This window comes from Sturnira hondurensis, unplaced genomic scaffold, assembly GCF_014824575.4.
Source record: "Sturnira hondurensis isolate 20B ecotype Veracruz unplaced genomic scaffold, ASM1482457v3 Scaffold0009314, whole genome shotgun sequence".
In the NCBI taxonomy this organism is placed as follows: domain Eukaryota; kingdom Metazoa; phylum Chordata; class Mammalia; order Chiroptera; family Phyllostomidae; genus Sturnira; species Sturnira hondurensis.
Genome location: NW_028081945.1, coordinates 1,563,710 through 1,579,824, shown reverse-complemented (window position 1 = coordinate 1,579,824; position 16,115 = coordinate 1,563,710). Strand labels below are relative to the sequence as shown.

The 16,115-nt window shown below is 40.7% G+C and overlaps 1 protein-coding gene across 2 annotated transcripts in view; it reads left to right on the top strand.

Annotated features, from left to right (window-relative positions):
- The window catches only part of LHFPL3 (LHFPL tetraspan subfamily member 3), a 609,574-nt gene that overhangs the window by 519,145 nt on the left and 74,314 nt on the right, over positions 1-16,115 (top strand). The window contains exon 3 of one of the 2 annotated variants that reach the window (XM_037057074.1): positions 14,940-14,986. The exons of the other annotated variant lie outside the window; for it this stretch is intronic. Within the exon in view, the coding sequence (XP_036912969.1) occupies positions 14,940-14,956 (17 nt within the window). The 3' untranslated portion in view covers positions 14,957-14,986. The remainder of the gene's footprint in view (positions 1-14,939; positions 14,987-16,115) is intronic. 2 annotated transcript variants of the gene reach the window in all.

Genomic DNA, 16,115 nt, shown 5'->3' with positions numbered 1-16,115 from the left:
ACAATGGGCATCCATCCTGGTTTGCCTACAACAATCTCAGTTTACACCTGCTGACCTGACGTCATTATTAATAGCACCCACTTGCTCTCTCAAAAGTGATCTGATTGGATAACAAATGACATGGTGACTCTACATTGGAGAAGGACTAGAAAGTATAAAAATTATTCCTTTGGTAACTTTTTTCCTATAACTTATATTTATCGCTAGAAATTGACCATTTCATCATATTAACTATAATTATACTCTTAACAAACTAAATAATCTTAATCAAATTGATATGTCATCTAGCTGCACTTTTATTCATAATTTAAAAAATATATTGTCCATGCATAATGGTGATTCTGAAATTAACCAGAAAGAGTTTTGATGAAAGTGAAGTTGGTACAGTTTTTTGTTACCCTGATTACTGGAAAATTCAATGCAGGCAGTTTCAACGTATGTAAAGAGAGCTTTGGAGAGAGAGTAGTCATGCTCAAAACTTTCCTGTACTGGGTTTGTTACTTTTGAAGGAAAAAAAATCTAGAAGACCAAGAAAGCAGCAATATTTAGAGCCTGGAGCTATATGTCAGCACATGTGTAAGCACTTCCACAGTGGGAAGGTGCTCTGCAGCTTCCCCTCCCCCAGAGTGCCCTCCCCCACCCCATTCTCACTCCCAGTCCCTGCATGTACCCTACTTACACCAAACCACCAGACACCCCAATAAGATTTCCAAATTCTCTGAGAGCCTCCCTTCAGCAGTTTTCTCATTTAAAAAAATAAAGAGATAGCGTGGATTTTCCTACAGCACAAAGAGATTGTGAAGATTAATGAAGCAACATCTCATAGAACATCTTACATCAGAAAAAGATGCTTCAGAATGCTGTATGACTCATGTGGGGTCCTAGGTAGATTAAGCAGCTAGACCTGTATTTGAGTCCCCACTGAATCTGCACTACTGCGGACTAGTTATGGGACTTTGTGGAAGGGACTCACTGGGACTCACTGTCCTGCTCTGTAAAGGAAGATTAGTGATACCTGCCTTCAATGATCTCATGAAAGTGAACAAAGGCTTAGGAAATGCCTGTCATACAGTAGACACTCTCAGTCCCTCTCCCTGTTTAGCCCTTCAATTACTTGGGGATTAAGGATGTGTGTACTATGTAAAATTAGTCAGCCTCCTTCTTTTATTTTCCTGTCTTTTGTCATTTCCATGTATATTGGTGAAAGTCAAGCAGGAACAGTGAGAAAACCTTGAAATGAAATGAAACTTACAGAAATAAGTGCCCTTTGCTATTTTCTGCTCCAGTAAAAGAGGTTGGCACAGAAGATAGACTTGAATGTTTCGGGGTTTGGATGCAGACAGCTGTCATTGGTGCTTTATTGTGAAAAATTTAAAGTTGGTTGTATTGTCCATCATTCTATTGGCAATATTGATACCCACAGCATTACATCCCCCACTGAACACAGAAAATGGGTAACTGTGAAGGACCAAAGGTTTCTCCCAGTTATACATTCAATGACTCATTCATTGGGCTTGAATGCACACATCTGAGAGAATTTTCTTCATAACCAATGTTCATTCAGTCCAAATGTGTCATGGAGTAATACTCCTGTAAAACATATTTAACTTAGCAAATTGAGTCCTAAAACATTTCTTTTAGTCTTGTTATTCCTCATTTAGAGTACTCTTTCATCTGCCTCCAAAAGCTCTTTCCCAGTCATGGCTCATCACCTTGTCTTAGACCTTTCTGTTCAGTATTTCTGTTTGGTGCAATACTCAGATCAGATGGTTAGCATAACTAAATCTTCAGGAGGACTTTCCTGTCTCTGGATTCCATCAGAGCCCAGCCACAAGCTCCTTCTGAAATCTCTCTTTCTCTCTCTCTCTCTCTCCTGAATGCCCTTACACCAGTACTTGTGCCTCCTGACCTTAAATATTTTATAGTATCCTTTGTTTCCTAAAATCAGCTGTTTAGACTTATTACACTTCAGTGGGCTGGGCAAAAGGGACCAAGATGGCAAGTCCAGATGCTAGAGAAGGGGTTGCATTGACATTGTCCAGTAGAGACAAACATTTGCACAAATGATAGTGGGGAAGAAGGAAGATTCAGGGTCAAATGTCAGATAATGGACTTCCAACATTCCTTTGCTTGGTTAACCAACACACCACATGTGCATAATCCATTCAGCATGGTCTTCTCAGCTCTTGAAGGCAGAGAAGGAACCTTCAGTTTCATTATGGTGGCTATGGTACATGCTCATGGAATTTCTTTATTAGATCTCTATAGTGCTGAGAATCTTGTTCATCTCAATTGACATTCTTAGATCACTGAAGACCAGTGTAGTCTTGGTGAGGTAGAGATACCTTTTATTTTTGATGCAGGTGGGGGACAATTGTCAACCATATTTGTATTTATGAAATAAATATAAATTCATGTTTTCTGGCATTTTGTTTTTGCCATTTATTCCATCCTTACATTCTTTACACTGGTATGGGTTTCACTACAAATTTTCTGTAGCTCTTAACAGTGTGGCCTCTGAAGTCAGATGCCCTGGGTTCAAATATTGGCCCTTTAATTTTCTATCTATATGGTAATGGGTGATACATTTAACTATTAGGGCTTCAAATTACTGATCCTCTCTAATGCAAATGACAGTAGTGCCTATCCAATTGACTGACTGAGATTAATTGAGTTAATTCTCATAAAGACCTTAGTATCAGACAGAATAAGCATTCATTAAATATTATTTAGTCAACCAACAGTGGCTGTGTGTTTTGCTAGTAAGAGAGATTTTTAAATTTGCCCTCCATGATGCTCCACACTTTGCATTTCGGCAAGCAACATCCAGAGCCTACAAGATTTGTTATAGGCACAAATATCACCCCCCCAAAAAATAGTCTTAGAAGAGCTATGATCCTTAAGCACTGAGTAGTCACTAGTTCATTCATTCATTTCTGTCTGCAAATACTTATCAAGCACTTACTATGCACTAAGCCTAGTTCTAAGAGCTGGAGATAAAGTAGTGAACCAAGTAGACAAAATCCCACTTCTCTTAGTTTGTTTTTTAATTGGAAAGACAAACAATAAACAAATTTATAAAGCAAGAAAATATCAGAGTGGAAAGTGCTATGTAGATAATTTAAACCAGCTAATATGATAGGCAGTGAACAAGTGCCTCCCTCAGGTTGGATGTTCAGGGAGGGCCTCCAAGGACATGACATTTAAGTGAAATATAGAAAGATGATACAAGAAAAATCACTGAGAAATAATTCTAGTCAGTGGAAAGGGCAAGTGCAGAGATCAAAGATAGGAATGAGGATGGGAAAGAAAGCCAGTGTGGCTGTGCAGTAGTAAGTAAGAGGGAGAGAGGTATGAAATGAATCTTGCACTTGCAAGCAAGGGCAAGACCCTATAGGCTTTGCAAGCCAGAGAAAGGAGCTTGGATTTTATTCCAACTGTGATGTGAGCCATTGGATGGCTGTGGACAGGGAGCAATACAATATGAAAATTTTTAAGGCACTTCCTGGCTTTCTTGCCCCTTTCCTTGCTGTCAGTGGGCATGGCTGGTCCTGTACACTGAGGAATGTATCATCTGGAAAAAGCTATCCCACACAGCCATATAGGAAGAAGTGCTCAGAAGACTGAAAGGGCATTACATTCTGATCTGAAAAGCACCTGGTTCATTCACTATTTGTGCTTTTAGGAGGTGACAAGAGAAAAGCAGTGGTTGAAACAAAAAGTTGACCATTTGCCCTAAGAACTAAAGACCAAGAAAGGCAGTACCAAGACTGTGGTGAACATGCACATTGGTCCTATCTTCCAGCACCTGTTCTACATGAGTTCACTGTACTCTCCTAGTCATTCTGATATTCTAGAAATAACTGAAAGTTAACCACTGCTGGAGTGATATTGGTTCACAAAACCATACCAGTTTCAAGAGTATAACTCAACAAAACATCATCTGTACCCATCGCCCCAAGCAAAGTCTCTTCCCGTCCCCATTCTCCCTGCTTTGCCCACCTCCATCTACCCCTACCCCCTTTCTTTTGAGCCAGGTTAACTTTTGGGGTATACCACAAAGTAGATCCCAAGAACACTTTCTTTTGCTGTTATAGATTGTGAGTCTGCATAGAGTTCCTTCCTGGAGCTATGTCTCATAGGACGTTGATTTACCTCTGAGGACGAATGAAAATTGCACCCAGTGTGGTGTCTGAGTTCCACAGCTCATGCAAGTGTACTTGGAAATAGTCCCAATGATAGTAAAATAAGCATCACTCCTAATGCTTTATGTTGATGAAGATTTTTGTTCCATTAGGAAACTACCAGTGTGTGTATAACAAACACTGGTGCCAGGAATCAGGAACCCCAGGTTCTGGCCACACCTCTGCCACCAATCTGTCATGTTTAAAGTTAGGCAGAGTACTTTCACTCTGAAGCTTACTCTGCTCATCTCTGAAAGAAGGAAATTAGACTGACTCCACCTGGGATTATCCTCAGCTCTCATATTTGATTGCCCATATACCACCATCCTGATTTTTTCAGTTGTCCCCATTTGTCAGCTAGCAGGACTAAGGCAGAGGCCTCTGTTCTACCCCACAGCTGACTAAGCCATACAAGGATGGAACCTATAGCTGTGACATCTTTAACATCATTTCATTATCAGTTAAATTAGCCATCTCTGCAATGAGGAAGAGTACAGTTTACATGAGTCTATCTTCCTCACTAAACTATATACTTTTTAATAAGTCTACAGTCACTAAATTTTGCTCAATGTTTACTATGTGTCTACATCATTCAATCCTCATAATAACTTCATGAACTAAATATTAGCATTCTCTCCAATTTAATACAGGAAGCTGAACCCTAGATAAGTTATTTGTCTGAGGACACAGCTATGGCATACCAGGTTTGAACCCACATTGACTCCAGGGCCCATGGAGGGATTCAGCTGCCACACTCCAGTGCCATCACTTACTTATTTCACCATATTCCAAATACATATCAAGATGTTTGACAGATATTATTAGGTGCTCAATAAGTGAGTCTTTAATGAATAAATGTTTAATGCTCTGCTAACTTGCCTTCAATACTTACTCTGCTGCTTTCAAGAAGCGATACAGCCTTGCTAATCAGAAGGCTTACTCATTCTACTTAGACTTTGTGGGGATTGTCTATGAGACCAGCCCCAGTAAGCCCAACTTAACCTATATGATAGTTAATTTTATAAATCAACTTGACTGGGCTAAGGGATGCCAGGAAAGCTGGTAAGACATTATTCCTGGGTGTGTATGTGAGGGCATTTATAGAAGAGATTAGCATCTGAATCAGTAGACTGAGTGAAGAAAATCACACTAACTAACGCAGGCGGGGCGGGGCGCGGGGGGAGGGATCATCCAATCAGTGGGGCCCTGAATAGAATACAAAGTTGAAGAAAGGGTCAATTTTCTCTCTTTTTTAAAAGAAATTGGAAGGGGTAGAGAAAAGGAGAGTAATATCCATCAATGTGAGAAATAGCAATCAGGACTCAAACTAGCTACCTTTAACTTTGCAGGATGACACCCAACTAACTAAGATACACGGGTCAGGGCAAAGTTGCCCTCTTGTATGAACTAGGACATTCATCTCCTCTTGCTCTTGGCCATCGAAGTTTCTCGTTCTTAAACCTTAGAACTCAGACTAGAACTTACACCATCAGCCCCTAGATTTGAAGGTCTTTGGACTCAGGCTGGAACCTATGCCATCAGTTCCCCTGGTTCTCAGGCTTCTGGTCTTGGACTGAATTACACCACTGGCTTTTCTGCCCCTCCAGCTTACAGAGGGCATATCATAGGACTTCTCAGCCTCCATAATTATCTGAACCAATTCTTACAATAAATCATATGTATATGTAGTAGTCACTAAATTTTATATCTATATATCCTGTTAATTCTGCCTCTCTAGAGACTCCTAAAACAACCTATATAAACACTTATATACTTAATCTACATAAATGGTCCTTGACATTCTGCAACTGGACACATCTCCCAACCAACTTAGCCATTTTTCGAAGCAATGGTTTCCACATATAGGGATGGAGGTGGAGAAGACAGATGAGAACCACTAGGGGACATTTTCAAATTATAGTGCCTGAAGTATTTCCCTTTCTCCAGTGGATTTTAATCCTATCTGGGTACAGGAGCAAATATCTAGTTTGACACATGTTCCCAGGTATTTCTAACATGATTCCCCATATACTTCTGCCACTCCCAACCCCACAATCACAGCTCTGTGGAGAGGAGCCATCACTTTAGTGAAAGCCCATTCTATCTTGTCATTCAAATAAAGGCTAATCTTCTTATAACCTAAATTAAATGATGAGGCTTTATGTCTCTATCTTGAATATAAAGACACCCAGACTTCCAACTGTACTGATTACTAAATAGTTAACACTCCGCAGTTTCCAGATGAGTTTTGACTGACAGTGACTTACATATTTATGTTTTAGTGTATCTAAATCTGACTTCTAAAGCATAGTACACAGCTTGCATTTGAATTTCATTAAGGCATAGAGCAGCACTGTCCCACAGAACAATGATGGAAATGTTCACGATATGCTCATTCTAATACAGTGTCCCAGACACATGTGGCTTTTGAGCACTTGAAATGTGGCTAATGAGCCTGAGAAACTAATTTTTATTCTATTTAATTTTAACTATTTTAAATTTAAAGAATGGGGGGGGCAAGGAGGGGACTAGAAAGTGGATACATGGTAATGGGAAGAAATACAATACAATCAGACTTCCAGCCAAGATGGAGGTGCATGTAGACACACTGTGCCTCCTCACATAACCAAAAAAAAAAAAGGACAACAAGAAGTTTAAACAAAAAACAACCAGAACTGCCAGAAAATAGAGCTGTAGGAAAGTCTGACAATCAAGGAGTTAAAGAAGAAACATTCATCCAGACCAGTAGGAGGGCTGGAGATGGGCAGTCTGGTGGAGTGGGCAGTCCCACATTTGTATGCAGATAAACCAGGAGGAACAACTGGGGAGCAATACAAACTATGCAACCTAGGGTTCCAGTGCTGGGAAATAAACTTCAAAACTTCTGACTAGAAAAAGCTATGGGAGTTGAAGCAGTAAGAGAAATTCCCAGCCTCACAGGAGAGTTTGTTGGAGAGACCTACAGGGTCCTAGAATGTACGCAAACACACCTACTCAGGAATCAGCACCAAAAGGCCCCAATTTGCTTGTGGATAGCAGAAGAAGTGGCTGAAAGCCAGCCAAAACCTGAATGACCAGCATTGTTCCCTCTCTGAGCACTTCCCCACATACAGTGCCACAATACAGAAACATGGGTTGCCCCATCCTGGTGAATACCTAAGGCTCTGCCCCTTACTACATAACAGGCATACCAGGACAAAACAGAAATGGCCCAAATGAAAGAACAGATCAAAACTCTAGAAAACATAGAACTAAGCAATGAAGAGATAGGCAACATATCAGATGCAGAGTACAAAACACTTGTAATCAGGATGCTCACAGAAATGGTTGAGTGTGATCACAAAATAGATGAAAAATTGAAGGCTATGAAAAGTGTATTAAGGGAAAATGTACAGGAAACCAACAGTGATGGGAAGGAAACTGGGACTCAAATCAATGATTTGGACCAGAAGGAAGAAATAAACACTCAAGCAGAACAGAATGAAGAAACAAGAATTTTAAAAAATGAGGAGAGGCTTAGGAGCCTCTAGACAACTTTAAGCAATCCAACATCTGAATCATATGGGTGTCAGAGGAGAAGAGGAAGAGCAAGAAATGGAAAATTTATTTGAAAACATAATGAAGGAGAACTTCCCCAATCTGGCAAAGGAAATAGAGTTCAAGGAAGTCCAGGAAGCTCAGAGAGTCCCAAAGAAGTTGGACCCAAGGAAGCACACACCAAGGCACATTGTAATTATATTACCCAGATTACATTCCTTGGATTAAAGATAAGGAGAGCATCATAGAAGCAACAAGAGAAAAGGAGACAGTTACTCCTACTAAGGAGTTCTCATAAGACTACCAGCTGCTTTCTCAAAAGAAACCTTACAGGCAAGAAGAAGTTGGAAAGAAGTATCCAAAGTCATGTAAGGCAATGACCTACATCCAAGGTTAGTCTATCCAGAAAAGCTGCCATTTAGAATGGAAAGGCAGATAAAGTGCTTCCCAAATAATATCAAGTTAAAAGAGTTCATTATCACCAAGCCCTTATTATATGAAATGTTAAACAAGTTAAGGGACTTATCTAAGAAAAAGAAGATAAAAAATGTGAACAGTAAAATGACACAAACTCACAACTATCAACAACTGAACCTAAAAAAACAAAAACAAGAACAAAGAAACAACTAGAACAGGAACAGAATCACAGAAATGAAGATCACATGGGGGGGTATCGGTGGGGGAGGGGAAGAGGGAGAAAGAAGGAATAGGTACAAGGAATAGGTACCATAAATGGTAGGTAAAAAATAGACAAGGGGAGGTTAAAAATAGTATAGGAAATGTAGAGGCCAAAGGACTTATATGTACAACCCATGGGCATGAACTAAATGGTGGGGGGAATGTTGGTGGAGGCGTGTGCAGGGTAAAGGGAAATAAATGGGGGGGGGGGGGACTGGAACCACTTTCATGGTGGACTTCAGCCAGCAGAGTCCACCTATTGTGGCTGACGATGAGAATAAATTCACAGGTGACAGTAATCCTGTAGAGAAAAGGGGAACAGCATGGCTACTCTCTCAAGTAGAGAGTGTCTATGAATGCCTCAGCCACTCCCTCAAGAGGAGAGTGCCTCGACCTTTGCCTAGACAGGCTTTTATTGTTTTCCTCAGGTGTTACATCAGAGAAGGATTTATTATCTATTATATAGAATGTTATTGTCTACATCTTAGGTACAATCAAGGAAATGAAAATGACATGCAGAGGGGAATGGCAATGAACTGATTAGCTCTGTCCTTGGAAAAATTCACACAGGCTTTGGGAATTACCTTGAAGATAGACAATACACATTTGTTGTTTTAGACCAGAATGATGGAGTTTTAGCAAGAGCAAGCCATAACAGTCTGTATGCATTTTCTAGGCCTGATTCCCACGGGAAAACTCGGTTTGAAGGTCTGGCTCCTGCCCACCACATTGCTTCTGTAGGTTTTCTATACAGAGCTGAGTCACATTTGCCAGACTAAAACAAGCTGGTCCCCTACACACTGTAATAGCATAATCAATAAAGTATATTTTAAAAAAGAAAGAAAGAAATCAAGAAAAATACAATAAAATCAACTGTAATCAGTAGCATTTAAAAATAAATAAATAAATAAATTTAAAGCATTATATGTGGCTAGTGCCTACCACATTGGAATGTGTCAGTATAGAGAAACAGACTTTCATTTTTTGAAAATTTTCATTTATTAATTTTTTAGATAGGGGAAGGGAGGGAGAAAGACAGGAAGAGAACACCCAAGTGTGGTTGCCTCTCAACACCCTCTGCTGGGGACCTGGCCTGCAACTCAGGCATGTGCCCTGACTAGGAATCAGAACCCACAACCTTTTGATTCTCAGGCCAGCACTCAATCACTGAGCTACACCAGCCAGGGCAGCATTTCATTTTTTAACTAAAATTATGTAGAAATAGAATTCATTACAATCTTTTTAAAAAATCACTTCTCATAAAATCCAAAACAAAAATAACAACACTATAAGAGCCAAAAAGAAATTCTAGCATACTTGTATTTCCACTGGGGATAGAATTCTTTTTTTTTCATCTAAATTTTTTTCCAATTTTTTTTATTTAGTTATTCTTCAAGTACAGTTTTCTGTCTATTACTCCCATCCCAGCCCACCCCCGTGCTCCCCCCTCCCTCCCATTTCCACCCTTCTCAGTTGTTGTCCATGTATCCTTTATATATGTTCCTCTAAATCCCTCCCCTATTGCCCCTGAAATTCCCTCCCCTCTCCCCTCTGGTCACTATCAGCCTGTTCTCTATTTCAGTGTCTTTGGTTATATTTTGCTTGCTTGTTTGTTTTGTTGTTTAGCTTCCTGTTAAAGGTGAGATCATAGGGATAGAATTCTTAACAAACAAAAAATTCTGACCCAAGAGGAAAAGAAAGCAAGTAAACAGAAAAAAGACATTCCTAAGGGGAGCTCCCTGGCAAATTTCTCATGGACTGTGAGATACAGCATGGTGAGAGACTGTCAAAGAGAGAGAAATTCTCCCTCAGAGGAAAATCTAGTGTGTTTTTAGTCACCTATCACCCCAGAGAGAGGACTAGATGGTAATGTTAAATTAGTAAGACTATGAAATAGGGAACTTAACTGCTGCACAAGGCCAGCTGAGATGTGTAAATGCATTTCACCTGACAGAACTTGATTCCTGAAATCTAGTCAGTGGCTGATGTGCCCAGATGACAGATTGGAAACCTCTATCTCTTTTATTCTAGGAAACTAGCATTAGGCTGAATTTTCATCTAAAGCAAATATTGAGTAAATCACAGAGTGACCCAGTATTCAAAGAGAAGTAAGGTGATGAGGTAATAGGAATACAGGATACACAGCTTTGGCCATAAAAATGTAAATGAACTAAAAAAATCCATTCAACACAGATGACATAGCTACTAAAGGAACAAAGGTAGAAGGGGATATAAACTGAAGAAGTTTCTTGATGGGCCCAGAAAAGAGAGCAGAGAGTCATTCTGAGCTAGGACAGTGTTTCTAAATTTGGATTTCAAGGGTATATTCATGAGGGAAGATGGAGGTCTTCGGGTTTAACAAGGACATTCAAGATTTGTGCTTTCCTTTTGCTAGTTCTAAAGATAAAACTTGCCTTTTTTCAGTGAGAATTTTCAATTAAAAATCATGTGCAATGGATGACATTTTAGCTTTCTTAAGTGTTTCTTGAATGCCGGTTAACAAAATTCATCATGGGATTTAGAGGATTGTTTTCCTTTAACGTTTTCTATAGTTTATTCAGATTTAGGGATCAATGGCCTGGAGGCAGACCACACACATCCCTTGATCTTTATCTCATTGAGGGGTTACAGCAGTTTCCTAAATTGCCCTTAGCTTACTTAAGAGATTAAACCTTTCTAAACTCAGGTGTCAGGCTGGGCATATTCCTCATATTTTTAATGAGTGTCATTGCTTAGAAAACTTCATTCTTGTATTGAAAATGGAAGCAGCATGGTGGCATAGTGCTGGATCATGAGTCAGGAGACCTACCACTAGCCCTGACTGTCTCCCACAGACCATGTGTCACTGGTCCTCTCAGAGCCTTCGTGTCCTTACCTGTAAAATGAAGCAGTGGACTGGATAATTAATTAACAAGGTCACATCCAGCCTTGATTTATCTGATTCTAACAATAAATTACAGCACCATCTTATATATCGTCTTTGAAAGGTCTCTCAACTAAAAATCTTTTTCACTAGGGTTTTATTTCATTTATGTTCTTTTCAGTGCTACCCACCACCACTGAGTACCAAAGGCCCAGGAAGGTGATATATTTGAAGGGAAAATTAGTCAACATTCAGCATTCCACCTGTTGTCTACTACCACGGAGGAAGTAGTAAATTGCACTATAGAACCCAGACTCCCAGGGCTTAGTGCAAATCACCCAGTGAAGAAATACTTACTCAACATTTTGTGTGCTTTTTATAAAGTTTTAAATGAATGAAACAGCTGTTCTCTCCACCGTTAATAGATCAAATGGAAACATGAAAGCTATGTCTATCTATCTATCTATTCTTGTAGATAAAATTATTTAAAGAGTAGAATCTCAGCTTGTTCTTTGATTTAGCACTAAGAGGAACTCATATTTAGTGAATCCTCTGAACAAAGGTGTCAGTACAAGGGGTGATAGAACAAGATCTATCTGTGTCTGTAGCAAAGACAGAAGCATTTGCACACACGTGCATGGAACCACCACACCACAAGTGCTTTTCCGTGAGAATAAGGCTATTTCTTTTCTCTAAGGAATCCTCTCCCACTCTATGGAAAGATGTGCATAGTGTGTTCCATTTCCTCAGCCTTGATTGCAATATGCTACCTGTGGGCAGAGGGTTCCAGAAGAGGTTTGCTTTAAAACCTGACTATGCAGCTAAGAACATCAAAACACTCAAATGATTGCTCAGGCATCAGCCCCTTGTCTAGTACTAGAACTCATTCTTTTGCCCTTTTGCCTACATGGGATACCCACGGAAACTTGGCCTGACCACTTACACCTGAGGGTATCTATTGTGCCTTGGAAGAGAATTGAGCCCTGGGACCCAGAGCAGAACTTAGAAGCTGCTGCCACTGAACTCTTTAGTAACATTTACAATGTCCTGGATGATGATGTCATAGCTGTTTTCACTGCACCAAGGGCTGCAACCCTCCAAATGTGGTCCTATGGCCTGACAGACTTGCTGACCCTCCAGGAGACAATGGCATTGCTTGTCCCATCAACAAAAACATGGCTGCATCTATCACTTCTGCTCAATAACGACCTTCTGGACAGTGTGGAATGAAAGCCCTCCAAAGCAAGAGAACGACTTATTTGACATTACCTCGTATTTCCCATCCTAGTTATAATTTGGCTAATTGCTTAATAATTCTGTTTAAATGTCTTCATTCCCACAAACATCAGTTCATTAGACTACTATTTCTGGTTGGAAATCCCTTTGTTTCTCTACGTCTCATGTGCCCTTTCTCCCATTTTCATTTTTGCCTGAGCGACATACTGATGCCATAAATAGCATCCCTCCAAGGAGGTGTTGAACATATCAAGGTGTCTCTCTGTGCTCCAGAGCCCAACCACTGTAATCTACATCCTAGAAATAGTACCTATGATTGGGAGCTAAGATATAAGACTGCATTTTTAAAAAAACAGCTTCCTGGCCAAACAGAAGAAGCTGCAATCTGTGGCAGCACTGACCCGCTCCTGCTGTACTTGACTCTGTGAGAAGCTGCCCGAGAAAGAAAAATCTCAGACCCATCCTTTATGGGTCTGCCTGTCTAATAGTCAGCTGAAGAGTTCAACCCTAGGGTACACTCACAAATGAGAATATTATCCAGATCTAAACTCTGCTCTAGGCAGAGGCCTTCTCCAAGCACACCTGTAGTTGGGCACCACAGAGGTACATACACACAAGCACACGCCCTGCCTGCTGGGAGACTGCATCTAGCTGGAAGCTGAGCACCATTGTGGTCTGAAAGGCACGCATGAAAGTGCCTTTCTTGGGAGGCAGCCCATGACTCATCCTTGCTGCCAAAGGCCGGGCAGTCTAGGCTACTGACATGCTGACATGAATAGATGTTGACATGTTCCTTGTCACTCTCCCCTTATGTTTTTCATGTAAAATGATGCTTTTAGCACCCAACTTTCCAACTTTAATCAGAAAATTGCTTCATCCAAATGTTCACATTCCAGAGAGGCCCAACACAGCCCCCCAAGCCTTTGAGAAAGTGAGAAAGGGCTTGAGACAACCGAGTAACAGAGGAGAGGCCTTGAGCTTCTTCTGTCCTAGAACTTTCAGGGCCAGTGACAAATAAGAGACATCAGCAGGTAACAATCAAAGGAGGGAAGTAAGAAGAGGTCCAAATGGGAAGCAGGAATCAAGAGGCTATAAAATCAGATTTGAGTCGTTAAAGGGAAGGAACTAGGTGGCCCTGGGTCAGAGGAGAGAAGGATTACCCTCCTCTGGGGTTTCTGGAAAGCTTCACTTGTTTAAATAAGGCCTGACTCGGGTGGCCTGTCCACATGTGCAAATGTACTGTGACAAGGTGAGGGGCAGAATTACTCTGCGGGAAACTGAAGAACTGTGTGGGCACTGGTACTGCCCAGTCAGGGACACAGAGTCATTAGCAAAGGCAGACTCAGCCCAGGTCATCCTTATTTGCAGGTTCCTCTTAGGCTAAGGTCCCATTCTTTTGAGCTTGATTGCAATATCCTGCCAAGTAATGTCGGAACTGATGAAATGGTTCAGGGAAGGAATGGGAGAGAGAATTTGTCCTCCTACGTGACTTGGTAAACCACTTGGTAGTTATGACCCAACCTACCCTTGCACCAGCACCTTTTAGCAATTCTTTGTGTGAGGCCCTGGATGGAAACCAGTTACAAAATGTGAAATGCCATCAATCCAAAGGGTCACACCTGATGATTTGTACACAGCCTTGAATTGTCCCACACAAGCTAGGCCTCAGAGTTCTAATTAATCTGTGTTTGTGTTATTGGTATTTTTTGGAAATTTCTGGGATTTTTAAAAAATATTTTTGATCCATGATGGGCTGAATCTGCAGATGCACAACTGTGGATATGGAAGACCAACTGTATTCATCTTTCTTAAAAAGCTACTCCAGATTGCTTTGGTATTTGAAATGATGTCCTCAAGAATTATAACAACACATGGAACTGTTGCTCACCCAGCAGTTTTCACTTTTTTCTTTTTTCCTGAACAGTTTGATTTCTTCTATTGTTTTTCTTATTAAGTACCTAAAATTCTCTCTGAGGCTTGGCTTTGTAGAAAGCTTTTGATTGTCTATTCTTGGTGGTCTGCTCTCTGGTATGTGTGTTCAATGGGTATTGCCTGAGGAAGCCGAAGATAAAGTAACAACAAGATTAGATACTGCTTGGTGTTGAATAGGACTGTTCCAAGTATTTCAAATGTAGTATTAATTCATTTCATCCTCATCACAATCTTACAAAGTGACCTATTTAATAGCTGAGGAGACTGGGGCACAGAAAGAGAAGACACTTGTCCAGAGTCACACAGCTAGCAATTGGCAGAGCCAACAAATAAAACCACAGTCTCAAAAGTGTGCCCTTCATCACTGTGAATCATCATGAGTGAATCTCTGCACACTATGAATGGCGTGGGCAAGAATGACATTGTTATTTTTAACTTTTAAAAATAAAGTGTGGGCTCTTAATGTATTTTACCTATAACTGTTCTATTTTTCCCTCCCAAACTCTCAGATGATGGAAATGCTTAAAGCAAATAAGGTAGTGTGAGACCACACCATGTAAGTGTGAGCATGGCTCCAGTGGGTCTGGCCGTGTTGTGTGCGCTTCTGCCTACTGTTCCTGCATGTTCTCTCTGCTGTTCTCCAATTCCTGCTTTCGCCGCTTGGTGCTTGGGTCGCATGAACCTTCACTTTTAAGCCATAGGTCTTCTGTCTTTGTTCCTGATTTTATCGTTGTCCTCATGGGTAGGAGCCATAGTACTTGCAGCTGTCAGCCTGGCACCTCCCCAGGGAAGCAGCTGGGGGCCCCCCTGGGGAATGCGTGTGGCTATTGTTCTCTGAAAATGAGCCCTCAGATTGTCAGATTTTAAGATTCTAGTCATGTGTCTACATTCTCACTGCAGCATCCTAATCCACAGTGTGGGAGAGCATGTAGGCTTCTCCCTGTGGGCCAATGTCACCCCTGGTGAGCCTTAGTCAGACAGTGCTCTTATGGGGCCACTAGCCTACACAGGTTATTGCTCTGTGAGTCTTTACAGGAGTAGATGCTATGGGAAAACAAATACCACTGTGCCAAGTAGTGGGGCTAAAATAGAGACATGGTAACCTTCTCATTTATTATTTTCTCTGTAACTATATATTGCTAGATGATGGACACATATATATTGAAAAAAACCTGTCGTTATAAAGGATTATTAAGGCAGGTATGAGCTCCATTGGCCCTTCATTGTGCGTACACATGCAGACACACACAATCACAATCTCTTTTGGTGTTCCTTGAGTCTATATAAACTATATTTCCACTTTAAGTGAATCAATATGTGAAAAACTAGACTTATAGATAAACTGGGGAAGAGAAATTTGTGCCTCATAAAGAATATATCTGGAACATTTAAAATAAGACCCCACATGACTGTGGTTTCAGGGTGGTAACTGCCTTGTTTTCTTTCAATCTCAAAGTTTTATATGCGTGTGTTAAATGGGAATTAGGAGGAAACTCTGTGAGTTGTCAGAGATTATAAGAATTTAAAAACTGAAGGGGATCTCACAAGATGAGCACTACTCAGTCCCCTGCAGTGTTGAGCCCACAACCCTGGACATGCATAGAATCCTGGAGCTGAAACATCCTTACAGGTGGATCCTACACTCCAAACTCCTTAGTTCATAAAGGATGACTGAGGTCTCAAGA